Source organism: Nelusetta ayraudi, unplaced genomic scaffold (assembly GCF_046127955.1).
Source record: "Nelusetta ayraudi isolate G7.1 ecotype Tasmania unplaced genomic scaffold, CSIRO-AGI_Nayr_v1 ptg000173l, whole genome shotgun sequence".
Classification (NCBI taxonomy): Eukaryota; Metazoa; Chordata; class Actinopteri; order Tetraodontiformes; family Monacanthidae; genus Nelusetta; species Nelusetta ayraudi.
Window position 1 is genome coordinate 34138 of NW_027466222.1, and position 26683 is coordinate 60820.

At 42.5% G+C, this 26683-nt stretch overlaps 6 protein-coding genes across 7 annotated transcripts; 3 read left to right on the forward strand and 3 right to left on the reverse strand.

Annotated features, from left to right (window-relative positions):
* Nucleotides 1-19: 19 nt before the first annotated feature.
* On the forward strand, nucleotides 20-2791 carry rccd1 (RCC1 domain containing 1). 2 transcript variants are annotated; one of them, XM_076014821.1, is made up of 8 exons: nucleotides 20-367; nucleotides 468-667; nucleotides 753-918; nucleotides 999-1120; nucleotides 1221-1325; nucleotides 1577-1726; nucleotides 1876-1905; nucleotides 2097-2791. In XM_076014821.1, exons 1-8 carry the CDS (start codon nucleotides 156-158, stop codon nucleotides 2246-2248), a joined length of 1137 nt encoding a protein of 378 aa, XP_075870936.1. In that variant the 5' UTR covers nucleotides 20-155; the 3' UTR covers nucleotides 2249-2791. The 2 variants fall into 2 exon arrangements, with proteins under 2 accessions (XP_075870936.1, XP_075870935.1); XM_076014820.1 differs by having other exon boundaries at nucleotides 243-667; nucleotides 1574-1726.
* cib1 (calcium and integrin binding 1 (calmyrin)) lies at nucleotides 2405-4433 on the reverse strand. The gene is made up of 7 exons (XM_076014822.1): nucleotides 4258-4433; nucleotides 3944-3978; nucleotides 3765-3864; nucleotides 3446-3599; nucleotides 3053-3171; nucleotides 2882-2970; nucleotides 2405-2788 (listed from the first exon to the last, which is right to left on the reverse strand). Exons 1-7 carry the CDS (start codon nucleotides 4306-4308, stop codon nucleotides 2767-2769), a joined length of 570 nt encoding a protein of 189 aa, XP_075870937.1. The 5' UTR covers nucleotides 4309-4433; the 3' UTR covers nucleotides 2405-2766.
* Nucleotides 4434-5757: 1324 nt separating this feature from the next.
* On the reverse strand, nucleotides 5758-7974 carry LOC142880828 (immunoglobulin-like and fibronectin type III domain-containing protein 1). Its single transcript, XM_076014783.1, has 2 exons — nucleotides 6368-7974; nucleotides 5758-6147 (listed from the first exon to the last, which is right to left on the reverse strand). The coding sequence occupies exons 1-2, from the start codon at nucleotides 7962-7964 to the stop codon at nucleotides 6113-6115; spliced, it is 1632 nt and encodes a 543-aa protein (XP_075870898.1). The 5' UTR covers nucleotides 7965-7974; the 3' UTR covers nucleotides 5758-6112.
* A 3108-nt stretch (nucleotides 7975-11082) lies between these two features.
* Nucleotides 11083-14237, reverse strand: LOC142880791 (immunoglobulin-like and fibronectin type III domain-containing protein 1). The gene is made up of 4 exons (XM_076014728.1): nucleotides 14092-14237; nucleotides 13628-13742; nucleotides 11321-12634; nucleotides 11083-11093 (listed from the first exon to the last, which is right to left on the reverse strand). Exons 1-4 carry the CDS (start codon nucleotides 14188-14190, stop codon nucleotides 11083-11085), a joined length of 1539 nt encoding a protein of 512 aa, XP_075870843.1. The 5' UTR covers nucleotides 14191-14237.
* A 797-nt stretch (nucleotides 14238-15034) lies between these two features.
* gdpgp1 (GDP-D-glucose phosphorylase 1) lies at nucleotides 15035-17225 on the forward strand. Its single transcript, XM_076014797.1, has one exon. The coding sequence runs from the start codon at nucleotides 15240-15242 to the stop codon at nucleotides 16305-16307; it is 1068 nt and encodes a 355-aa protein (XP_075870912.1). The 5' UTR covers nucleotides 15035-15239; the 3' UTR covers nucleotides 16308-17225.
* Nucleotides 17226-19347: 2122 nt separating this feature from the next.
* On the forward strand, nucleotides 19348-26371 carry rhcgb (Rh family, C glycoprotein b). Its single transcript, XM_076014777.1, has 11 exons — nucleotides 19348-19693; nucleotides 21025-21217; nucleotides 22082-22232; nucleotides 22474-22621; nucleotides 22720-22886; nucleotides 23088-23225; nucleotides 23413-23549; nucleotides 23680-23804; nucleotides 23918-23991; nucleotides 24420-24487; nucleotides 25105-26371. The coding sequence occupies exons 1-11, from the start codon at nucleotides 19471-19473 to the stop codon at nucleotides 25139-25141; spliced, it is 1461 nt and encodes a 486-aa protein (XP_075870892.1). The 5' UTR covers nucleotides 19348-19470; the 3' UTR covers nucleotides 25142-26371.
* Nucleotides 26372-26683: the final 312 nt, after the last annotated feature.

Here is a 26683-nt window from a genome sequence, read left to right on the forward strand (position 1 = left end):
CTTGAATTGTAAATTCACGTATCTGCAGTGCATACAAACGTTATCGGACCTGAACTGCCGCAGAGGTAGAGACATTGGTAATGCGCATGCGCAACGCGCTCAGTTTCCTGGCTCGGCTACTTTGGTTTTGCTAACTCTCGGCTAACGCATCTCCAATGCGGTGGTTCGGGTTTGGGTTCAATGCTTTCGGACAGATACGTGTCGACGGCGCACCGAGTAAAGAGTGTAGTGACACAGTCGAGGAGGTGAACCTTGTCACTCCGACGGAACTAATAGGTCACGTGGACGGACGCAAGCGCTGCTCGAAATGTGAACGTCAAATAAAAGCCTGTTGGAGTCGAACAGCCTCTCTGCACTTGGATGGCAAGTCATATCAAATTAGTCTTTGTGCCATTATATCAGCAACGCACAGTGCTTTCCGTCACTGATGTGCCTCTTCAATGTTGTCTTCGTTATGTAGATGACAGCTGTTGTTTGGGTCTTGCGGGATTCGGCGCGGCCAGCGAGTTCTGCAGCGCTGTTGTGAAGGAGAGCCGAGGTTGTCGAGATGTCTCCATCAGTGACTCGCACCTGGTCCTCGCTTTCAAAGACAGACTTGAGTCGTGGGATCTCCAAAAGGAAGACAAGGCTCCGTCATGGAGGATGGAGATACAAACTGAGAGCACTGGTGTGGAATTATATTTAAATATAGTAACAAAAGTGCTTTGGTGTTTGACAAAGTAGATGTGTGAGAGCATGCTTTCCACTTCCAGACCCCCCCTTGAATCTGCCCCTGGTCCCTGGAGGTTACATAGCCACAAAACCACCCTTATATCGCTCCTTATCGCCACATCTGAAAGCCAAGAGTCTTGCACTGAGTGGCGAGCACGCCGTGCTGCTCAGTGCCTCTGGAGCTGTGTACACCTGGGGACTGGGCAGGTAGGCTGAACAAACACAAACACTGTCCATGATGGAGATCCGAGCTATGTGTTCACTGTGCTGATCCCCCCCCCCTCCAGTCATGGTCAGTTGGGTCATGGAGGCCTCACCCCTGAGGAGGAGCCCCGGGCTGTGGAGGCCCTCTGGGGGATGCCCATGAGCTGCGTGGCAGCAGGAGGCTGGCACTCTGTCTGCATTAGCGGCAAGTGACTTTCACACAAGGCAAGATACTGGCAACCGAGTCGTTGCGTGCTGTCTGCAAGAGGAGGAGGGGGAAATCACTCAAACTGTCTGATCTCCAGATGGTGGTGACCTGTATGTATGGGGTTGGAATGAAAGTGGTCAGCTTGGACTTCCATCAAGGGCTCTCAGGAAGACACTGGAACAGCAGCAAAGCACTCAAGCAGGTAGATAGAAACAATTTAAGAAAAGTCCACCAGAGTGAGTGTGTAATGCTTGTCAGAGAGTAGAAAAATAGAACATTACATTCAATTTTCTAAATTCGTATTTATTGCCGATGAGATTAACTCACAAGTGCACATTTCTTCCTTCTATGTTACTACAGTTGGTGTTGTCATAATATATGCATCATTTACACTGATCAAAGTAAAACATTCTCTCTTTAAAGCTTAATGGTAACGTTTGTGCTCCCCAGCAGGTGCATCCTCCACTGTGGAGGCAGAAGGTGGAGACGAAAATGAAGAGGTGTTCATATCAATCCAGGCATTCCCGGCACTGCTAGACGTCTCTACATCATGTGAAGTCGTGACGGTCAGCTGTGGATCCCGCCATACGGCAGCAGTAACAAGTAATGTGTTTTTACCCATCACAATTGTCATACCTCGTGACAAGGACAGGTTAAAAACTATGTTTGAAATGGCAGAGGAATTATTATACCCATCTTGATAAATTGAATCAATTTTAAGCGTCTTCATCTAATGTTTTTATTCATTTTAGCCACAGGTGACCTCTACACCTGGGGATGGGGTAAGTGTCTGTTTTTTCTTTCATCATTCCATAAAATGTAGACCTAAAGGGTTAAATAGATTTGCATAGATTGTACCTTTACCATTGCATGTGCATTTGCCTCAGATACATCCAAGAACACATTGTTTTTTGTTGTCATTTAAGTTAATCTTGGTTAATTAACCTCGACCAACTTGCTTATGTTATTTCAGGAGAATATGGCCAACTTGGACACCAGACTCTGATCAGTATAGATGAGCCTCGGCGTGTGGAGTTCTTCAAGGAGCAGCGTCTCCATGTGGTTAATGTTGTGTGTGGGCCCTGGAACACTTTTACTGCTGTTGCCAAGGAGGAAATAACTTAAAAAATACTTTGCAAACAGTCTAGGCTTATTGACTGGACTTTGAGCACCATACCCGGAAGTGAAAGTGTATTAAAGTGATCTATTCTTTGTGTGTGGAGATATCATTCTTATCTTTAAGAAAGAAAAAAAATAGAAACAAGTTCATTTGAAAAATAGTTTATTTTATATATAGACATTTTAAAATCAAAGGCTAAATATTTGAAAAACACATAAAACAAAATGTTCATCCCAAAATGGAAAACCATTCTTTTTCTGGGATGCAGTGCCATTTAGATAGTTTTGATGTAGGTTGTAGGAATAAAGATAGTAGATATTACACAGCCCACGTCACCCAAAACCTAGCAATTCACAGGTAAGAATCAAGTCAGTGGGATAAAATACAGGGTGAACTGTTAATTGAAGACAGTAAAATACACAGTAAAACATAATTTAAGGCAAAAAGGTAAAATTGCTTGAAATTAAAAACAAAACAACATGAGGGTTAGTGATGGTGCCTTTCCACAGCTTTCCAGAGGTTTTCACAACACAATCTTGAAAGAACTGGGGAGGGGAAAAACATCAAGAGAAGTTTGTTTAAAAACAAAAGCACAGACAGACAGATGTATTAGTAATATGAGTATTATAAATTCTTACCTGACAAAATCAGGGGATCTTGAAATGACATGCTGAAACTCAGACAGGTTCACAGTTCCATCCTTGTCAATGTCCGACTCCTCAAGAATCTAAGAAACATGAGAATAAGACATTTTTGCTGTCTGGCGAGCTTCCAAACAATCCGCAAAGAACAGAAGCCCATGAACTCACATTGTGAATGAGCTGTTTCATTTCGTCTGGTGTTAGTCTCGTATCCTCTGTCTCTCCAGTCAGGCAGTTGACCAGATTCTCAAGATCACCAAAATCCAGAGTCCCGTCATCATCAAAGTCTGAAAATACAAATATGGTTACAACATGTACAGAAAGTCTTTTAAGGTCCCATAAAAATCCATCTGGGGAGAGTTTCAGAGCTCTTTGTGACATCACAAAGGTCCGATTAGAAAACCTGGCAGACGTTTTAAAATAGAAGAGTGGAGATGCCCAAAAAGTAAAAGAGACTATCTACATAAATTTAAAAAAGAAAAGAAAAACCGCTTGGACGAATTCTAGATTAAATTGGATCTACATGTGCATTGTTGTTAATATGTCATTAATGACATTTACCAAATATGCGGAATGCGTAGTGGGATTTGATTTCCAGGGTAGCAGAGTCGCTAAATGCACTCAAGAGATCCAAAAAGTCTTCAAATGTGAGGCTTCCATCTTTATTTTCCGACGTTGAGAAGACGAGGCAGATTCGTCTCCTGAAGGGGTTGGACTGTGACAGGAACAAGCACAAAATCACAAAACTTCATCAGCCATTGAAGTCTTTCCACAAGAAAGTAAAAAGCACGTAATGGATACTTGAATCTTTGCTAATAAGGCAATTTATAAACCCAATAGAGTCATATTTCTGATGACTAACCGTGTCATTGCTCCTTACCTTGAGCTCCGGCAGAGTGAGAATCCTGTCCATAGGCGCTCTGACGTTTGCAAGGTCTTTATCTTCTTTCGAGAGCAGTTCCGTGAATCTCTTGTGAGCACTAAACGAACAAAAGATGTCTTCCATTAGCAACACAACATTGGATCACTTGAATGAACAATGAACAGCGGATCACTTACAGTAGAATTTCTTGCTTTGTCAAGAATGTCAGCTCCTGAAAACAACAGTGAGAGCATTCCGATTAATGCAGGAGCTCATGTCTCGACTTCAAGGCTTTGTTGTCCCAAGGAAGAACTCGGGTTGGACCCGATATTACAACAATAATAACAGTCCCATAGTTGCCATTGTATTACGTAACACGAAGTTCGCAAAACGTAAATACATCTCGCTAGTTAAAGCGGCCTGTTAGCCTTGCAAGTGCTGTTATCTGTTATTTACCTGTTAGTTATTAGGAGGCGTAACAACAATCGTCAACTTTAACTATTTTTTTTACCTGATATTCCGAGAGCAAATCCTTCCCGAGCTGACTTGCCGAAGAGCCCATCTTGAAACTTTGGACGAGTTAATGCTATCAGAAGTTGCTGTCAGATGTTCGTAAAGAAACAACACAAACTCGGAGCTACTGATCCGTGTCGCAGCCCACTTCCGGAATCTGCTGGGCCCATTCTCCTTCCTCCTGTCATGAGTGACGTAGCCGTGTCGTAGCCCACTTCCGGAATCTACTATTATAATCTATTATTATTATTATTATTATTATTATTATTATTATTATTATTATTATTATTATTATTATTATTATTATTATTATTATCAAATCAAAATCAGATCTTCATCTTGAATACTAAAAAACAAACAAACAAACAAACAAACAAACAAACAAACAAACAAAAAGAACAACTGCATTACTTGTTTGTTTGTTTTTAAGGAAAACTGTTATATTTCTTCGCAATTTCGTTTTTCCAACTGACATGTTGTGGACGTATAAGATGATCAAAGAACGAAATAAAATGGATATAATTCAAAATGATGTCTATTCTTCAAAATGGAAACAAGTTGATGAAAAAAAAATTAAGATATCCGAACCCCAAGCTGGGGAAAAAATTACTTGGTCATAGTTTTTGCACAGAAATAACATAGTTGCCACAGTGACTGGTAATGACAGTGACTGTAATTGATTTAATTCATAAGTGCCCAAATTAGAATTTGGCCTTAAGGGCACTGATTCCCACTCTGGGGTATGTATACCTAGATGGTTACAGTAATTGAATTTGGGGTACTAAAAAAAAAGCTGGAATTTAAATATGTGCAGTCCAATGCGCCCACTTCCATTCATTCATTCATTCATTTTCCATACCCGCTTAGTCCTGAGCTCAGGGTCACGGGGGTCTGCTGGAGCCTATCCCAGCTGTCTTAGGGCGAAGGCAGGGGACACCCTGGACAAGTCGCCAGTTCATCGCAGGGCCACATAGAAACGGACAACCATTCAGACTCACATGCACACCTACGGACAATTTACAGTGTTCAATTGACCTCACATGCATGTTTTTGGAGTGTGAGAGGAAGCCGGAGAACCTGCAAGAGAACATGCAAACTCCACACAGAAAGGTCCCAGGCCCGTAATTGAACCCACGACCTTCTTGCTGTGAGGCGGCAGCGCTAATCACTGCGCCACCGTGTCGCCCGCGCCCACTTCCATTGCCAAAAATACATGTATGTAAAGGCTACCCTCTAGTGTTCAGTAAACGAACTGCACCACTAAAATAGATGTTGCTGTCACTCAATATGTCTTTGGTCGTAGAATGATAGCAACAGCTCACCACAGCCAAGCTGCTCAAAAAGACACAAAATAGCAATGAGGGCTATTGTTTTGGGCTTCACACCTATTGATGAGAAAAACTTGGGTGAACAGTTTGGGTGATTTGTGAGGGAATTGTTTCTTGTGTCTTTGGTTGTGCATTTGGATCCTTTTTTGACAAATGAACAACAACAGATGACACCATAGACTAGATAACCCCACATTCAAAATAATTTGTATTATATTTATGAATACATTGTTTTATGTTCCAAAATGAAAAAGTCATGTTTACAATTTTTTTTATTAATGAAATGACCTTTTGTTGCTCTAAACATTTGTTGTGGTATCAATAGTTTTATGTTTTGGTCAATTTAATTTCTCAAAAAATCTCATAATTCTTGTAACAAAGATTTTGATAGCAGTAAGCTTAAAAATGTATATAAAAAGATACCTATTGTACCAATATGTGCAAACAGTATTCAAGAATCTTTTGAATATCTTGACAGGGACATTGACAGACATAATTTGTTTAGTCCTTGAAGAGGAATAAAAACTAGGCTCCAGGGTTTGTCTCCCAGTCGGTTGTATCTGAAAACAGGAAACACAAAAATAAACAAAAAATTTTAGAAATAAGTTCACATATAACATGCATACTTGTTTATAGGTGTAAATCTTAGTATAGTGACATTCATTAGCAAATTTCTCCTGAAGATCAATAAAGTAGCTATGTAATCCAATCTAATCTATACATGTCTGCATTTTCCAACAAATTGGCTCTCTTATGTGTCTGCATTATTGTAGTTCATACCTATCATTTTTGTTCCATCCTTGGTCTCAGCCGGAACACCGATGCCATACTCATTTTCAGCTGTAACTCTGAAAAAGTAGATCCCTCCCTCCTCCAGGTCAGACACCCTGTAGGACAGTCTGCGACATTTATCGGTGAGTCTTGACCAACCTTTTCTGCTGATGTCCCGTATATCAACTAAGTAGTTCTTGACAGGACCCCCTCCCTCGTTCTCTGGGATGTCCCAGCAAAAAGTGGCAGAGTTCTTGGTCACATCTTTTACTGCTAGGCGTATTGGAGGACCGGGTGAATCCAAAACTCTCACATTCAGTGTCAAAGAGGCCGATCCAGCAGTGTTTTGCAACTTGACTGTGTATTTACCAGAGTCATCTCGCGTTGCTCCCTCCACCGTGAGAGAAGTGACAGAGCTGCTGGTGTTGATCAGTCCTCTGACTCTCAGATCTACATCTGCTTTGTCCCAGATCACAGTGGGAGCTGGTTTGCCTGTAAAGGGCACCGTCAAGGTGAATGAGCTGCTGTCTTTCACAAGCAGTGTTTTCCTCATCTCGGTAGAAATATCAAACCTAGGCTCCTCCTCTCTGTCCATGGCCGCTTGAGGGTCTGTTTCAGGGCTGGGCTCGCTGACACCAATCTTGTTTATGGACCTGACTGTAAACACATATTCTGTCCCAGGTGTGAGTCCAGTAACTGTACACTCTGTTGTTTCTGTGCTGTGGACACCAATGGTCCAGTCTTCCTCTGTTGTCTTCCTGAATTCCACCTTATATCCAGTGACTGGTGCTCCACCATCAAACAGTGGCTTCGTCCAAAATAGAGTGATGGAAGATCTGGATGAATCGATGACAGAAGGTTTAGCTGGGGGAGAAGGTAAAAACTTTGGGTCATCAGCCAGAGTGAATGGACATGGTAGACTGGGTTCACTGAGCCCTGCAGCGTTCTCAGCAAAAACTCTAAACTCATATTCGCATCCTTCTCTGAGGCATGTGGCCTTGACTCGTAGATCATAAACTGGTTTCTTATTGACACGGACCCAGCGAACACCCTGCTTGTCTCTCTTTTCTACAATGTAACCACTGATGCGGCTGCCTCCGTCGGTCTCAGGTCTCTTCCAGCAGACAGTCATGGAATCACTGGACGCACTTGTGACTTCAACATCTGTTGGGGCTGATGGGATAGTAAAGGGATCCGCAGCTTTGATAGGTTCACTTTCCAAAGTTTCGCCTTCGCCATACTTGTTCACCGCCCTCACTCTGAACAGATACTCATTTCCTTTGAGCAGCTTCGTGATCTTGCAAGTAGTTGCCATCATGTCCCCATAGACAAGGATCCAAGCTACACGGCTGGTCTCACATTTCTCAACAATGTAGTACATAATCTCAGCACCCCCAGTTTCATGAGGAGGTCCCCATGATAGTGTGCATTTCTCTGCTGAGAGACCAGAAACTTCTAGAGGTCCAGCAGGTGGACCTGGTCGGTCCAGGACTTTGCAGGTAATAACCTTAGATGCAACTCCTCCTGAGTTCTGTAGGGTCAGTGTATACTGGCCAGAGTCTTTCCGAACACATTCTCTGATGAGTAAAGATGTATGGGATTGCATTGCTGTGATTTCAACCCTTCCTTTGCTGCCAATATTTCTGCCATTTTTTAGCCAAAAAACAGTGGGGTTGGGTCGGCCAGAGATGTCAGCATCTACTCTGAAAAGATCTCCTGCTTGGACAATCACTTCCTGTCTATATTTATCATCCAAGACCATCTTAGGTGGCTCTACATCATGTTGTACCGTAACAGGTCCTGTGGCTTCAGACGGTGCACTCAAGAGGTCGGCTGCATTTTTTGCAGTCACACGGAAATCATACTGTTCACCCTCCTCAAGGCCAGTCACCTCTAAAAAGGTGTCCAGCAAGTTGGTGAAATTGCACTTAAGCCAGCAAGTATTTGGAATTTCCTGACGCTCAACAATGTATCCAGTTATTTTAGCCCCACCATCATATTCCGGTTTGTCCCAAGAAAGAGAAACCAAGTTGTTTGTTATATTGGTGACTGCAAGGTTGCGTGGGGGTTCACATTTGTCTCTTGCTGCAACAGGCTCAGATGCCTTACTGCACGGTCCCACACCAGCCATATTCTCAGCACTGACCCGGAACTCATACATCAGACCCTCTTCAACAGTGGTCACCTTGAATTGGTTCTCGCTCACTGGGCTTTTGTTTAACTTGGTCCACAAAATACTGCTCTGATCTTTGCATTCAATATAATAACCTGTAATGGGGCTGCCACCGTCACTGTGTGGCTTGGCCCATGCAATCACCATGACAGACTTTGAAGCTGTCACAACTTGGAGATTTGTTGGCTCGCCAGGGGGCTTAAAGGGATATTGTGCAGTTACAGGTTCAGACTCAACAAAGTGGCTTTTGCCATAGCGGTTTTCCGCAGCAATACGAAACTGATATTCTGTGCCCTGAGTTAAACGAGGAATTTTGATTGATGTCCTGGCAACTGTCGCTGACACAGTTTGCCACATGGCGCTGCCTGTATCTCTCTTCTCAATGACGTAATTACTAATTTGACATCCTCCAGTATAATATGGGGGCTGCCATGACAAAGACGCAAAGTCGGCACTAACCTCGTCTAAAGTGAAATCAGTAGGGGGTCCAGGTCTTTCAAAAACATTAACATGTATCTCAGCAGAGGTGGTTCCTTCTGAGTTAGCCACACTAACCTCATACACACCAACATCTCCTCTGCATGCATCTCTGATTGTGATCTGGGTGGACGTGTCAGTTGTGTTTGCATTCACCCTGCTTGTTTCTTTCAGCAGGTTGCCATCTTTTTTCCAGACAACTGTTGGCACCGGAACACCCTTAAATGGAACATCAATCTTGAGATCATTCCCTGCCTTTACACTGAATGCATTGGACAGCAAATTAATAACAGGCCCAGTGCTAGCATCATTTACTGTAACAGGTGCCACAAGGTATTTTGGCTCACTTTTCCCCCTCTCATTCACTGCAGTGACTCTGAACAAGTACTCTTTGCCACTAGTCAGCCTGTAAATTGCCACTGCCAGTGTTTTACTCTCAGAATATATCGTCCATGTGTCATCTTCTTTAGCCTTCATTTCCACAACATAGCATGTAATTTTGCTCCCTCCATCATGGTCTGGCCTTTCCCAAGAGAGTCTCCCACCATCTTTAGTCGCCTCGCTGAAAGTAATTTTGCCTGGAGGCAGAGGAGCCTCAGACACTTTGACAGCATCTGTTGTCTCTGCTGGCTGTCCACTTCCAAACTCATTAACAGCCAAAACACGGAAATAATAAAGGCATCCTTCCTGGAGATTTTCAACCTTGTATGAGTTTCTCACACAGTCGCTACAGACGCTTGTGAATGCCTTTCTTGCTTCTTCTCTCTTTTCTATAATGTAGTGTAAAATCTTTGACCCTCCATCAATGAGAGGTGGCTCCCAGGAGATTGATACAGAGTCTTTCTTTACATCCTTTACCTCCAGGTTGGTAGGTGCAGCAGGAGAATCCAGCACTCTGACATTAATGAATGCTGATCTTGAACCACTGCAGTTTTCAGCCATCAATACATATTTTCCTGTGTCATTTCGAGACACATTTTCTATAAGTAAGACTGTGGAGGTGTTTGTTACCTCAATTTGAGCACGCTCGCTGAGATTGCTACCTTCTTTTGACCATTTGATCTCAGGCTCTGGCCTTCCTTTAATAGTGACAAACAGACGTAGTGTAGAACAGGCACGTACACTTACTATCTTCCTCAAGCTCGCATCCAACTCAATCTCAGGGGCCTCCAATTTCTCAGATACTACCACAGATCCAGGCAGATCCGCAGGTTCCCCAACTCCAGCAACATTCATTGCACGTATGCGAAAATTGTACTCCACATTTTCTCTAAGTCTTTTCACTGTGTAATTTGTCTCCATCACACCTTCGCTTGGTGAGCATGCGCTCCAGTCATCCTCTGCTGCCTCCTTCATCTCCACCACAAATGCACTGATGGCTGCTCCTCCATCATAAATGGGCTTTGACCAAGCAAGAGACACACTACTGCTAGAATGGTCTGTCATTTTAGGGTTAGTTGGGGGACCAGGTGGATATGTTGCTTCACATATTTTAATATAGTCACTTGGTTCACTGGGTACACCCACACCAGCAGCATTCTCAGCCATCACTCTAAATTGATAGTAATGCCCCTCAGCAAGGGCTGTGCATCGGAAACGTAAATCATTGAGTCTTCTCTTGTTGCATTTGGTCCACCTGACGCCTTCTCTGTCACGTTTCTCCATGATGTAGCCATCAATCTCAGAACCCCCATCCGTCTCAGGTCTTTCCCATGTTAGGACTACAGAGTCCCCTGTCACAGTACTAGCTGTGGGTACTGAAGGTGCGCTGGGTGCTGTGAATGGGTTTTGAGCAATCAAGGGCTCAGATTCAAGAAATTCCCCAACGCCATATTTGTTTACTCCTGCAATTCTGAATACATATTCTTTGCCAGGCACCAGTTTACTCACTTTATAGCTGATAGCTTCAACATGAGAGTCAACTCCTGTCCATGTAACTCGGCTTGTTTCTCTTTTCTCAATGATGTAGTTGGAAACACTGGCACCACCATCACTAATGGGGGGATTCCAGTGAAGATTGCACTTCTCTGCATTGACAACTTTCACTCTTATAGGTCCATCCGGTGGCCCAGGCCTATCCAGAACCTTCACATTAATGGGGACAGATGTAGTTCCACCAATGTTACAAAGGCTAAGGACAAAACGTCCACCATCCACTCGTGTACAGTCCCTGACAGTCAGAGTTGTATGGGTAAGGGTGTTTTTGACCTCCATTCGGGGGGTAACTTTGTCAATTTCTTTTCCATCCTTTAGCCATGTCACTGATGGCAGGGGCTTTCCAAAGTAGTCAGCATCAATAGTGAAGGTCTCACCAGCCTGGACAACAGTGGTACTCTTGAACTTGGGGTCAATGACTGCGGTGGGTCCTTCAATTATGTCCTGAGCAATGAGTGTTAAGCTCTCTGAGGGCATGCTCCAAACGCCAGCACCGTTTTTTGCAGTCACCCTAAACTCGTAATTTTGGCCTCCAGTTAGACCGGTGACTGTGAACTCATTCTCAATAACATTGGTGAAGTTTGCCTTCATCCACCTGCCATCCGGTAGCTCCTTCTTTTCAATAACATAGCCTGTAATAGTGCTTCCACCATCATGCTTCGGTCTTGTCCACTGGAGTGTGATGTTGTCTCTTGTGACCACAACTGCTTCAGGTTTGCCAGGTGGATCGCAGGGGTCTCTTGCCACGTAGGAGTCAGATGTCTTGCTGGAAGGGCTAAGTCCAGCAATGTTCTCAGCGAAGACTCTGAATTCATACTCAATGCCCTCTTCCAGACCACTTGTTTTGAAACGCGCATCGGGTATGACAAGTTTGTTCAGCTTTGTCCATAAAATGCTGTTCTTCTCCTTGCGTTCAAGGTGAAATCCAGTGACAGGGCTTCCTCCATCTTTGGCAGGAGGCTCCCATTCAATCACCATGCTGTACTTTGTCACTGTGGTTGCAACAGGGGTACCAGGAGCCGTAGGCACAGAAAAAGGATATTGTGCAGTGACAATAGGAGAAGTGATTGCACTGCTCTTTCCATACCTATTTTCTGCAAGCACTCTGAATTGATATTCACTTCCTGTCTTCAATTTGGTCACTTTGATTGTTCTTCTCACCGTTGTTGCTGACACAGTTTGCCATTCTGTACTTGTAGTTTCCCGTTTTTCAACTATGTAGTTGTCAAGCTGGCATCCTCCAGTGTACTGTGGTGGCTCCCAAGAGATTATTACATAGTCAGAACTGACTTCATCAATGCTTACAGGCCCTGTAGGTGGGTCTGGCTTTTCAAGCACAGTCAAAGTTATTTCTCCAGTGTACGTCCCAGCACAATTAGTTGCTATGATAGAGTATTGACCAGAGTGCTCCTTTGCACCATGTCTGATATGAAGAGTTGTCAGTGACGATGTATTACAAATCTCCAGCCTTGAAGTCTCTTTGACTGCCTGACCATCTCTTTGCCATTCAACTTTGGGTGCTGGCTGTCCCACAATAGGGATCTCTACTTTTAAATCCTCACCAGCCTTGACTGTAAATGTGTTAAAAGTCATCTGGAGTTTTGGCTTAATTGCGTTTTCCATTTCTGTGTCAGGGACAGTTTGGACCTCTGAGTTGCTCTCCCTGTTCCCTGCAGAAGCAACTGGCTGACCTAGTGTGATGAAAGACAAACAATGAATAAGCACAGAAATGATTACATGCGCAAAACAAAGTATCCCAAAAAATTTAAAAAATAATTGATAGAAATTTCCCAAAAATGAATTTTGTTTTTCAACAAATTAAATCAAACATTTGTTGATGTTTACAGGCATTTTAGGAATAGGCATTCTAAATTAAGAAAAGCCTTGCTGAAACGTACAAATCATTCATGCTTTTATAGATATTAAATTGAGCTTAAAATGTTTTTATAAAATTCTATCAGCAACTGACCACATTATAGAAGGTTTATCAACCAGTTATGGTATAATTTGCCAACATTAAATCATTAATAGAGATACAGAAGAGAAAACTTGAGATTGTATGCCAGGACCCTGCTCGAACCCCTTTCATTGGTATAATATCTTTCAACTGCTCTGCTTATACTATCTTTGATGGGAACAAAAAAATGCATATATAGAGACATGTTAAATATAACAACATCATTGTCAGTCAAGTCCCCATCAAGCTTGTTCGTTATTGTTTTTGTTTTGTTTTTTTGTTGAAAAAAAGAAAAACATTAGAGACAGATTTTAACATTTACATACGTAATGATGATTAAAATACATTTTAATGGTGATTATATATGTATATACATATAGGAAGAGAGAGAGAGAGAGAGAGAGAACTTCTGTCTCGTTTGCTCTTTATGAACGTCATAGTAATATAGTAATGTATGTTTTATCATGTTTTTTTCAACAAAATTTGTCACAATATTCTACACGACACTGTCATAAGCAGTTTTCAGGAATGTGCTTAGATGATGTGTTGTACATTTATGAACTCCTTTTCAGTTGAATTAATACTAATATTATATCAATATTACTTCTCATTGGTTCTTTTATCTCAGAAATAAAATAACTAACGAGAAGTAATTGCAACAGAATGAACTTAATTCGGTATATTAATATGAACTGACAAGACAACGTAGAGAGCATGTGAGACATACCGTGGACAATGACTTGGCAGGCTGACTGGGAATCCTTTGGTTTGAGCGCTGTCTCTGGATTTGGTGTCACATTTATATTTAGATTGGGAGCCTCATCTCCTGCTTTCATTTCCGTCTGTAGAATGGAGTATTGCAAAAGGTTAGTCAAAATAAATGGATATTAGTTTAAAACAATGAGGGGACACGTCAGTCATTTCTTTCTAATTTTTTTTTTAAGCAGCTATGGTGCATTTCACTCCCTGTGATGTGCTGGTAAGTGCGACTCCCAGTGGTGTTAAATAACTGGGAATGGCGACTCAGTTGCCATCTGTTCTGCTACGCAGTTACAATTCTATTATTGGCATGCTCTCAAAACCTCTTTAACAATTTTCCCTTGACAAATACAGCACTACTCGGTGAAAAACAACTACTCCACTCAACATATCAATTCAAGAACATGCTATGAAATCGTTCCACCAACTTACTTTGTTGTTAGCTTCCATCTTTTTTTTCTTTTTGATGTTGGCGCTGGAGTAACAAAGTGAAAACACTTCCAAACATCCACCGTGGTGAACAACACACATACACGGCCCTTCCAATGTCTGCCTGCTTTATCTCCAAATGCATGCAAGTGACTAAAATAGCAATGATGCCTGATTGGCCAGCAGCTCATTCTTTAAAGTGACTCCAGCCAGCAGGGTCAGCTGGGAAAAACAGGAAGGTGGCTCAACAAAGAAATATTGCACAGCCGCTATTTCCGATAGATGGGACTTACCAAGTCCTATTTAAGTATATTCTAAGTTCCTTCGAATTTATGTAGGGTACTATATTTGGTTTTGCCTCTTAACAAACATTAAGTCCACAAATGGTAGGTACAAAAAAATTAGAACATTCAGGGTTTTAAAAAGTTTACGATATTCAGGTGTAGCCTGATCTTGAGCATTTGTAGTGTTATTGTCAATTTATAACCTTAAAGCAACAACAACAGAAATTGCATCTGTCTTGTATACACTACCAGTCAAAAGTTTGGACACACATTAAGAATTGAATGTCCTTTCTTTCATTCTCATGACCATTGACATTGCAGTTTTTCACTGAAGACATCAAAACTATGTATGAACACATATGGAATTATGTAGGAAACGATGTAGTAAAAGTGATGGATTGTGTGTAAGTGTAAAATAACTCAAACACGTTTTATATTTAACTTCTTCAAAATAGCCACCTTCCATAAAAAGCATATTTAGAGTTATTGTACAGAATATATCTTGCTCATATTTTTGATGTCTTTAGTATGTATATACAATGTAGAAAGTACGACGGATAAAGACTCTTTTCTTTCTTTCTTTCTTTCTTTCTTTCTTTCTCTTTCTAATTTCGAAACTATTATTGTGAAGGGGGAAAATGAACCGGAAGAAGAGCGGTGTCACGTGTCGCATGAACTTAGCCGGTTTTGAGCGTGGACGATGTGTTCGTTCTGGGAACAAGCAGCAAATTTCGATCGAGAGAAGAAAAAACAAAAACAACAACAACAAACAACTACATTTTATTTCAGTATAGCAGGGCTACCGGACAAAGATACCAATAGAATTTAAATTTTCATTCATCCTTCCGCGGAAGTTACAGCTCAAGCATGGCGCTCCGGTTTGTATACAGCAAACAGGACTTTGTGACGGATGTGTGCCGAGACAACACCACCACTTCCAGCCTGACGAACTTCGACACGGTGGTGCAGGCCGGCTGGACGGACAGGATGGACAGCGGGCTGTTCCGGTACCACTTGGGCGACTTACAAACGCGCATCCTCCCGGGAACGCAGGGATATGTGGCGCAGCTGAACATTGCAAGAGGCACAGAGAGAAGAAAGCCTCAGGAGATACTGAGCATCCAGCAGGGCTTCAATCCCAAGCAGTTCAACTTTAATAAAATAAACCCAGATGAGGTCATCATGGAGATGGTGAAGGGTGCCGAGGGCAGAGACGAGGCATCGCAGCCCTGCAGAATGGTTGTCTTGATCAATGTCAGTCCTTTGGAATTTGGACATTGCCTCTTTGTCCCAGATCCGTCCCTGTGTTTCCCTCAGGTCCTGACAAAGTTTGCCATCCAGGCTGGCGTTGAGTCCGTCTTCCTCAGCTCAGATCCGGGCTTCCGGGTGGGATTCAACAGCCTCGGAGCTTTGGCCTCCGTCAACCACCTTCACCTGCACGGATATTACTTGAATCAGCAGCTGTCGATTGAGTCGATGGCGGTCAAGCCGTTGGTCCCTGACAAGAGCTTTCACCGTTTGCTGGACTGTCCAGGAGGCTATTTGTTTTACGCCACGTCAGAGTGCGTGGAGGAAATTGCCAGAGCCATTTGTCAATGCACAGACTTCCTCGTGGAAAGTAACATTGCTCACAACGTGTTCATGACCAGGGGATGTCCACCCTGTGCTGGCATGCAGAAGGGCGGGGATGGCCGATGCAGAAGAGGCGTTCGCATCGCCGTGTTCCCCAGACTGTCGAGCTTTGGCTGCAAGGAGGAGTCCGCCTTCAACGTGGCTCTTTGTGAGCTGGCTGGACATTTACCTTTCAAGAACAAGAGAGACTTTGAGCTGAGCACAGAGAAAGATGTCAAAGGCATCATACAGAAGTGTCTCCTGCCTGACACAGAAGCCAATACACTGGAACAGCAGCTTACTGAGCGTCTGATGGGTGTTTAACATTGGTGTGCTGCTGCTGTTGTGAGTGATTAGCGGCGCAAGTGAGTTGGAAGTAAAGAGATTATTAATGGTTGCAGTCCAGCTCAGTCCTGAAGGACTCTGATTGTTTGTACCGTCGAAGTGTCAGTGTTGAGGGGGATTAAAGCCCAGGATGTAGTTTCATGGTAAAAAAAAAAAAAAAAAAAAAAAAGTAACAAAACAAATCTGAAAATGTCGTTGAATATTGAACTGACTCTAAATTCAGCGGTCATCAATTGCAACAACATGCTGCTTTCAGATGTGTTTCATATTGTTGTCAAGTGCTGCTGTTGAATTGGTTTGATCCCCAATAATATCTTGCTTGAAGGGATGACGCATCAAAACGTGTCTAAAACATTTCTTGGCTGTTCTCCACACCACTCATGCTGCCGCGGGACCAAAAACCAAACTCCCTCATGTTTTGTGGTTGGTAATGGGAAACTTGTCTTGTTTGCTAGGGGTACTTTTGTTTACAAAGACAACATAATAAAGCCGAGCCAGAGAGCAAAAGGTAAAGAAAAGAAAGAAATATGTTACATGTTGCTTGTCATCACAGTGCAGCACAGCTGGCAATCATGTTCAGCCTGTTATCACAACAAATGACAGTCTTGGTTTGCTGACGTCTATCCGTGCTATAAAAAAATAGCGTCAACAGCGACTGTCTTAACTCATGTTATTGTCACAGCTCAGCCAAATTTGAAAAAAAAAAAAAAGAAAGAGTTATAAGGCATTTATTCCAAAGAAGAGCAAGACGCTAGCTTAAAAATTGACATTTCAAACATGTACATTGCTGTTACAGATGTTGAAGAAAGTCATGTTCCTTCTGCCTTTGTTACATTTTTATCTTATTTAAATTTGGTCTTTTAATGAATGTTGATTAATAAATGTGTGTTTGCCAAGTGGAGACTTTGGTCTGACTCTTTTTTCCCCCAGTGACAATATTTGACCACAGTTGTAGAAAATATTTTCAACAAAACACACTTCTCCTTTTATAATGTACAAATAATGCACTGTAGGATTAAGTAAAGAGACATGGACAGTCATGAAAGACATAGCTGCAGTTTCCCGATTGGCCAGGAGGTGCTCAACCTTTTCAGTGGGTGCCTTTTCAGCACCCCCTGGTGTTGCTCACTTTGAAAACCTCTGCTGTAGGAAGCTACTACTGTCCACAACAGCCTTTTTGTAGCTCTTGTACGCAGTAAAACGTGCCTTTACTCATGAAGAAAGCACATTAAAAGCTCACCTGATTTCCACATTCTGTTAGCACTGAGCCATAGCTTCCTTCCCTGACTGAAGCCTGCTAAAGCAGCCTGAGCTTCAGAGGTGCCAGTCATCCCTGTAGGGTGCATCATCTGCCAGAGCTGCGTCACCAAGGCAGAGCCACCCAAGCGAGACGCAAGATCACTGAGCGAAGAAAAGGTGCTCACTCAATCTGATGAGTCAACAACCGGTGCGTCCATCTGATGCAGAGCTGCTGACTGGCCGCTGAGAACTTTTGGCAAGAGATGATTTCTGTTAGTGTTGCACACAAGGACAAAATGCAACAAGCTGATGTTCGGTAGAATTGGCCGTGCAGAGATTCACAGTGACGTTTGAAATAAATGTTTGTTGCAGAACTTGTGTTAAGTGACGTGTGTATACTCGTTAGAAATTTTTAAGACAAGGTTTTCAAACTAATAACCTTCTGATTCTTTATTTCTCCAGGCCTCCAAGAAAACCTGTAAATTATTTTACATGTGTTTTTAGGACCATGACTTTTCTTTCTTGTCTGGGATGTTTTTTTCCACCCTTCATTTTCACTGCAACGTGAGGAGTGGGGGGGGGGGAGAGAGGGCATGACATGCGGGAGCTGCTGTGTGTTCCTTAAGTCGAGTATTTGACTTTCCCTGCACTTGAAAGGTCAGACAGGCCTGAATTACTTCAGTATTTACACTTTGGCTGTCTGTCGACCCACTGTGCGTCCTATGTAAAGCAAATTCGACCTCAACTTAAACCATCATGGCTGATGAGTTGAAGTGACTGAAAAAAAAGTTGGTAAAAATCAGACGGGAGCTGCTGATGAGTCGCGTGGGCGCACGTGAACTGTGTCAGTATTTATGTTGTCATTAGATAGAAGCTGTTTTGCTCTGTCATAAAGAAACGTGTCCCAATGAGGTGGTGTACGTGTAGCAGGTGATGAACTGTGTGTTTGCAGTAACATGAGCCCTTCTGCTCTTTTGTTTTAGGTGTAGGCCACGTGAGTGCCAACGCACAAGTTCTCCTTTTTCCATGTATGGAAGGTTTTAACATGGCATTCTTCAAGGAAATCTTATCGTGCAAGTATATATGATAATATATGGCCATGAAAGAATTAATTGGAACCGATTTGAACCAAAAGCTGACGATGCTTTATGGTATCAGAAGATGAAGCGCGTTCAAAAAGTGTTGTGATTTATTTCCAACGTTGATCTTATTGTCCAATGATTTTCATGGTACAATAAGCGACACTTTACTTCTTCTTCTTTATTAAATCTTATTGGCTCTTATCTTCCTTGACAGAAGAATACTTAGATGCATTTTCATCCATTGTGATTCTCAAGTCTTCCCAAGGGCATAAAGGTCAAGGACGGGAAGTGTCAGCTTGTCCTGTCTCAACCATTTTTGTCGTCCTCCCAACTTGTCCGGCATCACCGGCATCTGACAGGCTTCCCCAAGTAAGTCTTTATTTTCCCTCCCACTCTGACAAGTTGCTTTCAAGAGTAGTGGTCCGTATGAAAAAAAAATGCAAAACCACTCCACCCAGGCTGTAAAACATTAAACTTTTCAAAATGTTTTCTGCAACTGTATCTTATCAAAACAGCATCACGCGTTTCTTTATGCGCTAGAACATGTTGACAGGTACGGTGCCGGTTTTCCCACACTGAACGCTCGGCGGTGAAGTGTTGTGCTGAAGCGATGATGCGTGGCCTCTTGAGAAGCCAGAGGTGAGTGCGATGGTGGAGGGAGGGGCCGTAGGTCGGTCCTCGTCTTAACGGAAGCACTTTTCTCCGCTCATCACTCGCTGGACGACGCCGAGGGGCTTGAACAGACTCAGGCGCCTGAGGAGATGACAGTTGATCCTTGTGTCACAGATTGTTAAGAGAAATCAAACTACAACGTCGAGGCCATGGGCGGCATCCAGAGCTTCAGGGAAATGTGCGACCGTTCAAAGAACACCAATGTGCGGCTCAGCCTTCCAGCGGTTTGCTTTGTGTGGCAAACAGCCATGATCATCCTGTTTGGTGTTTTTATTCGTTACAACGAGGAGGCCGACGCTCACTGGATTGAGCACAGAAAGGCGAAAAATATATCGAGTGACATTGAGAACGACTTCTACTTCAGATATCCAAGTAAGTTTCCGTTTAATTGAAATGTCTTTTTAAATTGCTGAATGCTTGTCATTGACATCAGAAATGCTGAAATACCGACGTACACACAATATCTTTATTTCAATAGCATTTACTATTGGTTATAATTTCAAGGTAAAATGTAAAACACAGCCTACCATTTGTGTCAACTGCACTATTCCCAAGTTGCTGACAATGAATTGGAACTGGGGGGGGGTAATTGTTGATGTATTATTTGCGCATTAAATGCTGCGATCCAATGCAATACTTTGAAGTTGGAATGTCAAATGGCAGCGACTCGGCATCAACAGTTAATCAACACCATGGTTTTGCTGTTTGATATGCATTGCATCCAAGTTAGCCATTATGGTGCTACTGTTAAATTGTTGAGCCTGGGCAATGTGTTACCAACTTGATGAACCAACTTGGTGAAAATGTGAATCAGTGACTGGGTGACTTAGGTAAGAATGCCAATTTTGATTTGAAATGGTTTTTATATGAACTTCACCTTCACCTCACAGTGCCACCAACGTCCTCAGGCCTCCTCCTCTGCAGCCTCTGTCCACAACCTGTATGTGTCTGGGGCCTGTGACACTGCGGGACGAACCCCTTGTGTCATGCTGAGCTGACTTAAGCTCTTTGTGACAAATTCTCCAATACAACATTCCACTTTTCTCAGAGCAGAGGATGTTTACTGTAGCTCGAGGTGTCACGGTCGACTCCCATAAATGATACTGGCCAGTTTATGGTGGTAGAGTGTGGGCATATTTACAGTCTCACAAGAACATGTGAATGCATCTAGCCGTAAATCAACACACATAACAAAAGATGACCCTCTTCCAAGTTTTGCCTCGCAGGCATTTTCATTTCTCAGGAATAAGCATCCAAATGTTGCATATGCATATAATAATAATATTATCCTAAAACAATGATTACTGTAACCCAGGCACAGCAGTTAATTGTGTCTATATGTGCTTTCATCCTCAATTATTTTGTATTTAATTTTAATATGATTATTATCCTTCATCCATCATCATCACCCATCATAAAATTCAATGACACAACTACTGAATAATGAATACTGAATAAACTACATAAATCAGTCTTGTGTGTCATTGTCTTTCCCGAGTCATTATGTGTGTGCATTGAACATTATGACTGCTGACAGCTGAGCAGTGCCGAATTTGAAAGTGCAACATTTTGCAGGGGAACACTGGTTGATCACTGCACACAACCCTGTGCAGCTGAAGTGGAAACATCCGACCAGTTTCTCTCATCTTTGTTATGTACCGAGTCACTTCCATTCATCTCCATCTTTTTAATCTGCCCTGCAGGCTTCCAGGATGTCCACGTCATGATCTTCGTCGGGTTCGGTTTCCTGATGACGTTTCTCAAGAGGTACAGCTTCGGCGCTGTGGGTTTCAACTTCCTCATTGCAGCCTTTGGCCTCCAGTGGGCGCTGCTGATGCAAGGCTGGTTTCACTCTCTGGACTACACCGATGGGAAGATCAAAATTGGAGTTGAAAGGTTATTATTATTATTCAACACACACACACTATACTGTAAATGGCTGCAGTTTCCTTTACAAAAGTGCTACAGACGTCATTCAAACATCCACGTGTTTGTCTCATCAAGACCTATATTTTACATTTGACAGCCACTTAAAAAAAAAAGGCAGGTAAAAAATATGCATCATTTGCATACACAGGCATATGATCATTACACCTCTTCTCCCTCTTTTTCAACACAGAAATGGCTGCAGTTTCCTTTACAAAAGTGCTACAGACGTCATTCAAACACCTACGTGTTTGTCTCATTAAGGCCTATAATTTACATTTGACAGCATCTTTCAAAAAAAAACAAAACAGGTTGAAAAATCTGCATCATTTGCATAGACTTCTTTCAGCAGATGTCTCCGGGCGTCGGCAGAGGATGGGGGTCAATTGCGGGCGTCATCGGGGGTCATCAGGGGTCGCGTCGGCCACGGCGGCTCAGCCCCGCAAACGCTGCTTGCAGCTTTAATTATTATTATTATTATTATTATTATTATTATTATTATTATTATTATTATTATTATTATTACCATTATTATTATTATTATTATCAAAGCCAAAACAGGAAGCAACCACAACTGGTTTAGTTTAATAACGAGGAAGTTCTGTCTTATCTGTGATGGGAATCTGATTATCTGCCTACATGGTTCTGTTGGAGAGACAGCGAGAGAGAAATTGAAGTGTATGATCCAGTCTAACTGACACAACCCCACACCAGCGGTTCTGATCACATTACTGTTACAGTTACTCAAGAGTACAGAGACACCTTTAAAGTTCCCTCACAGTGTCATCTTCTCTTTATTGTCCAACACCTAAGATTTTACTGGTCCATTTTCAGCCTGATCAATGCGGACTTCTGTGTGGCCGGCTGCCTGATCGCCTACGGGGCGGTTCTGGGTAAGGTCAGCCCAGTCCAGCTCATGGTTCTGACTTTGTTCGGGATCACACTGTTTGCGGTGGAGGAGTACATCATCCTCGATCTTATACATGTAGGTGAAAACAAATATTGTTTGATTTTTTTTTTAATCCAACTCAATGAAAATCTAATCCTGAGAGTGAAGAAATGTGCATGTACATAAGCTCTCGTTTCATTCATCCCAAGAAATCAAACATTGATAATCTAAGAGCAGGCAGGATTTAAAACAGCCAGTAGAAACCTCTGCTTATAACCTTGTAGCTGTGACAGACGTGCATCGGCGCCAGCGATGACTGACGTTTTCTCGTCTGAAGGCCAGAGATGCTGGAGGCTCCATGGTCATCCACACCTTTGGAGGTTATTATGGTCTGTCCATCTCGTGGATGCTCTATCGGCCCAACCTGGACCAGAGCAGTCGTCTGCAGGGCTCCGTGTACCACTCGGATGTCTTTGCTATGATCGGTGGGTAGCGTGGCGTGTCTCATTTTAAAGCCTCAACAACTCTTTGTTGCCATGGTAACGCTCTAGACATTGAAGATGTGCGCTGGCTCTCCACCCAGGCACCCTCTTCCTGTGGATGTTCTGGCCCAGCTTCAACTCAGCCATCACAGACCACGGAGACGGGCAGCATCGAGCAGCCATCAACACCTACCTGGCCTTGGCCTCCACGGTGCTCACCACTGTGGCCATCTCCAGTCTCTTCCAGAAGCACGGGAAACTAGACATGGTACCAGCCACTGTCACACTGTTAGCGATCAAGTGTTCCTTTTGAGTGTGTAAAATCTGGATTGATTTATGATTTTTATATTGGTAAAAGCTTAACATACTGCCCATGAATACATTAATGAAACTGCATAGTGTTAATTAATAATACTGCATACTCTCTTTCGTTATTCTGAAGCCATGATGTTTTCCTCCCATTGGTCAGGTTCACATCCAGAACTCCACGCTGGCTGGGGGTGTGGCAGTGGGAACTGCGGCAGAGTTCATGCTGATGCCCTACGGCTCTCTGATTGTGGGATTCTGCTGTGGAATCATCTCAACGCTGGGTTATATTTTCATCACGGTACAGCATCTCTGTATTTTAATGTGTTATAGCTATTATGAGATAAGTTCAGCCGTGCCGGAGGTGGCTAATTTGAAGATAGGTTTGAAATCTGCACAAACTTGCCCTTCCTACACGCTTCCCTGCCGCCTCGGAATTTTTAGAAGCCTAAAGGGGCAATAAATTTTCTACTCTTTGTCTCTTTTAGCCTTTCATGGAGAAGCACCTGAAGATCCAGGACACATGTGGCATCCATAACCTGCACGCCATGCCGGGAGTGATCGGTGGCATTGTGGGGGCCATCACTGCCGCAGCTGCATCGGAATCAGTTTATAGCAAGGAAGGGTGAGCGAGAGGGAAAACTTATAGCCAGAGGTGCCCATATCCAATAGAATGAATGAAATATTCAACCAGAGCACATTAGAAACAGTATTCTGATCTGGAGTCACAGCTCTTTGTTTCCACTCGCTTGAAGGCTGATCAACACCTTTGATTTTGAGGGAGTCTATAAAAACATGGCGCCCACAAAGCAGGGTGGTCACCAGGCTGCAGGCCTCTGCGTGGCCATCTGCTTCGGTATCGGAGGAGGCATCATCGTAGGTAAAGAATCAGCGCCGCAGACACTCAGAAATCATTGCAGCGTGCAGCATGTAAACCAGCTGAGCCCGACTGGTCATGTGTTGAGATAGTGAAATTATTTGTATGCTTTTCAGGTAGCATCTTAAGATTACCCATCTGGGGAGATGCTGCAGATGACAATTGTTTTGATGATGAGCCCTACTGGGAGGTGAGAAACAAAAAACTAATTGAATTGCACATAAGTCGGAAGTTGTTGTTTTTTTTCAGGGAAAACTGTTGAACACAATTACAACCCTGAATCTTATCCCTCTTTGAATGATTGTCATCATTTGACACATGCAGCTGTGTTGAAATTGAAATTGAAATTGAAACCTCCTGATTTAAAGTTTTTAGCTCCTCTCATCCAATTGCTTTACTTTACAATTGTAGGGAGTGTCCCCAGCTGTTCTGTGTCACACTGTCCACTGAAAACATTACAAATATCAAAACATACTTGCTATGACTCTATTCCACACTTGTGTCCTGCTGTTTTCTGTTCCTACTGGCTCCTTTTCCATAAACCTTCACTTGCTTTGATGATGGTGAATCATTCGGCACCAAATGAATTATGGTGTTAAAACACTGACTGTTCAACAGCTGCCCGAGGACGAGGAAAGCATCCCACCAATCCTGCAGTACAACAACCACATGGGGGGCAAAGACATGTAAGCATCCTTTCACATCATCTCCAGAGACGCAGTCGTCGGAAATGCGCTCTTTGCCCCATCGTCGTTGTTGCATCTAGTGCCCTCTAGGTGGAAGCACATGCAAACATGTGGCGACTGCATGCTGCAGTCCTTTGTTGGGAACGTCTCACCAGCATCCAGTATTGAATGCAGCGCGAGCTGCTGCTGTTGACAGCAGGGCCTTGCAGCCACGGAGGCCTGCTTGTCTCTCAGAACAGGCCACATTCAAAGAAAGAATCATATTTAAAAAAAAAACACGTTAATTGAACTCACCTATGCTTGTTGATAGGGGAGACGTTTTTTCCACTGGAGAGCTCATGTCGAGCTGTTCAAGTGACCTTGATTATTGCAATACTGAAAATGTCTCAACATGCTCGGGTGTTTTTTTTTTTTATTCCATCTCACTGCATTTTAAATATAGGATTTCTTCAGTTTGAGGAGAAAGTCGGGGGAGGATTTATTCCATTGTGTGCTTTTTCACTCTTTTTTTTTTTTTTATAACATAAAGGGCTTTTATTTTGTCTGTAAATTCATTCTTTTGAATTCAATTATTCATATGTATTTATTTCAAAGGTATGTTTATATCTGTTTTACAGAGCGGAGACAAATTTCACTGTGGAACAACAGCGCTGAATGGAGGCGCCACTCCTGAAGGACCTTTTTCTGTATTACTGGTACTTCTTGCTTCATGTTCATGGATTCACAGAATTGACCATGTGAGATTTCTGAAAGCAAGTTGTCTTCATTCCTTAAATCTGTAGTTAATAAGGTTGTTTTTAGTGACTGAAAAACAATTCTTGGTGGAAAAAATGAAAAAACTAACTTATTTTAAAAGATTAAGATTTTTATGATGAAAGAAATTAGTCATAAAATGTTTAATCTATCTATTTATCTATTTTGTATCTATTTAAAAGGGCAAGTAATGGCTCAACAACTGCTGAGCTTTTCCTGGTTTCATTTCCATCGCGACACAATGAATTGAGACCAAGTAATCATTGTGTGTTGAAGTGAAACCACACTAGGTGTTTTTGTTTGCTTCACATTTACATGAGTTGCACTTATCTGCTGGATCTTTTCCATTTTAATGTTCTGTCTGAGCCTGATAACCCAGAATCACTTGCAGGGAGGAAAACTAAAAGACTTGGAAAGCAAAACCACTCCACAGAGGAAAGCATCAAAATAACAAATCTGAATGAGGGCCATTGAAAAACACAACGCATCAGAGTGCAAAACTTGACTTGACAGACAAACTTGCTGGTTCTCTGGCAAACTGGCAAACAAGGCGGCAAAACTGTGTGTGCGGCATGATTAAACACAGGATGAGAGGAAAACAAGAGGAAGCAGCAAGTTAAGCGACAGGTGCGGAGTTAAATTTCAAAAGTCAGAGAAGAGAGAGAAGCTGGACAAGAAAAAAAAGAACAAATGAAAGTGTGATTTCTTTGACGTGATATTGTAACATTTCAGGATCCAAATGAAATCTCTTTTTGAAGCAACAGACCGTGAGTTGATTTACAGACTCCAGCAAGTGTATTGTACTTCACAAGAACCAGTTTTGGTTGCAGGATTTTCTTAAACTGCTTTCACACTTAAGGCTGTGCACATAAATGTGTTTTAAAAAATAAATAAATAAAATAGAGTTCTAGGCTTTAATATATTCTTAGTGATTTTTTTTTTAAGTCATCCATGAGCTGTAGTGAAGATACTTATTTTTCTGAACATTCCACCTTTAAAAGTTTAATAGAGAATAAAAGACACGCGTCGTATACTGTTGTTCCTACAATCAGATATTGTGCAAAGAATATTTATGTCATGCTGTTTTGTTAACTGTAATCCAAACCCTAACAATAAATCCTAAAACAATGAGTTTCTGTCGTAATACACGTTGCGCCAACCTGTTCTTACGTAATGAAGAGTAATAATAACAACAACTCATAAAAATACAAGCGGGAGCACAGGTCACTGTGGAAGAGCTATCTGTCACTGAGCCTCCTCTTCAGCAGGGCAGGCCGAGGGCAAAGGTCACACCCTTATTGCTCTCCCGGGGACGCGTGTGGTGACCAAAAAACAAACTGAAGAGCAGCCTCATGATCGTGTCCGCGGGTCAGAGGGTAGCAAAAGGGTGAGGTCACTCACAGGGCTGCAAACATATGCTGGAGTCAATCTATTAAAATGACT

Coding starts and splice junctions, on each gene's coding strand:
- rccd1 (XM_076014821.1), top strand. CDS start 156: ATGCGGTGGTTCGGGTTTGGGTTCAATGCTTTCGGACAGATACGTGTC. Junction 668..752: donor GATACAAACTGAGAGCACTG/GTGTGGAATTAT, acceptor TTCCACTTCCAG/ACCCCCCCTTGAATCTGCCC. Junction 1,121..1,220: donor GCACTCTGTCTGCATTAGCG/GCAAGTGACTTT, acceptor TCTGATCTCCAG/ATGGTGGTGACCTGTATGTA.
- cib1 (XM_076014822.1), bottom strand. CDS start 4,308: ATGGGCTCTTCGGCAAGTCAGCTCGGGAAGGATTTGCTCTCGGAATAT. Junction 3,865..3,943: donor ACAAAGCAAGAAATTCTACT/GTAAGTGATCCG, acceptor TTGTTCGTTTAG/TGCTCACAAGAGATTCACGG. Junction 3,172..3,445: donor CTACGCATTCCGCATATTTG/GTAAATGTCATT, acceptor TTGTATTTTCAG/ACTTTGATGATGACGGGACT.
- LOC142880828 (XM_076014783.1), bottom strand. CDS start 7,964: ATGCAATCCCATACATCTTTACTCATCAGAGAATGTGTTCGGAAAGAC. Junction 6,148..6,367: donor GGATGGAACAAAAATGATAG/GTATGAACTACA, acceptor TCCTGTTTTCAG/ATACAACCGACTGGGAGACA.
- LOC142880791 (XM_076014728.1), bottom strand. CDS start 14,190: ATGTGTGTTGTTCACCACGGTGGATGTTTGGAAGTGTTTTCACTTTGT. Junction 13,743..14,091: donor AGATGGAAGCTAACAACAAA/GTAAGTTGGTGG, acceptor TCCATTCTACAG/ACGGAAATGAAAGCAGGAGA. Junction 12,635..13,627: donor CTGCCAAGTCATTGTCCACG/GTATGTCTCACA, acceptor TCATCACACTAG/GTCAGCCAGTTGCTTCTGCA.
- gdpgp1 (XM_076014797.1), top strand. CDS start 15,240: ATGGCGCTCCGGTTTGTATACAGCAAACAGGACTTTGTGACGGATGTG.
- rhcgb (XM_076014777.1), top strand. CDS start 19,471: ATGGGCGGCATCCAGAGCTTCAGGGAAATGTGCGACCGTTCAAAGAAC. Junction 22,622..22,719: donor GGATGTCTTTGCTATGATCG/GTGGGTAGCGTG, acceptor CTCTCCACCCAG/GCACCCTCTTCCTGTGGATG. Junction 23,805..23,917: donor CGGAGGAGGCATCATCGTAG/GTAAAGAATCAG, acceptor TATGCTTTTCAG/GTAGCATCTTAAGATTACCC.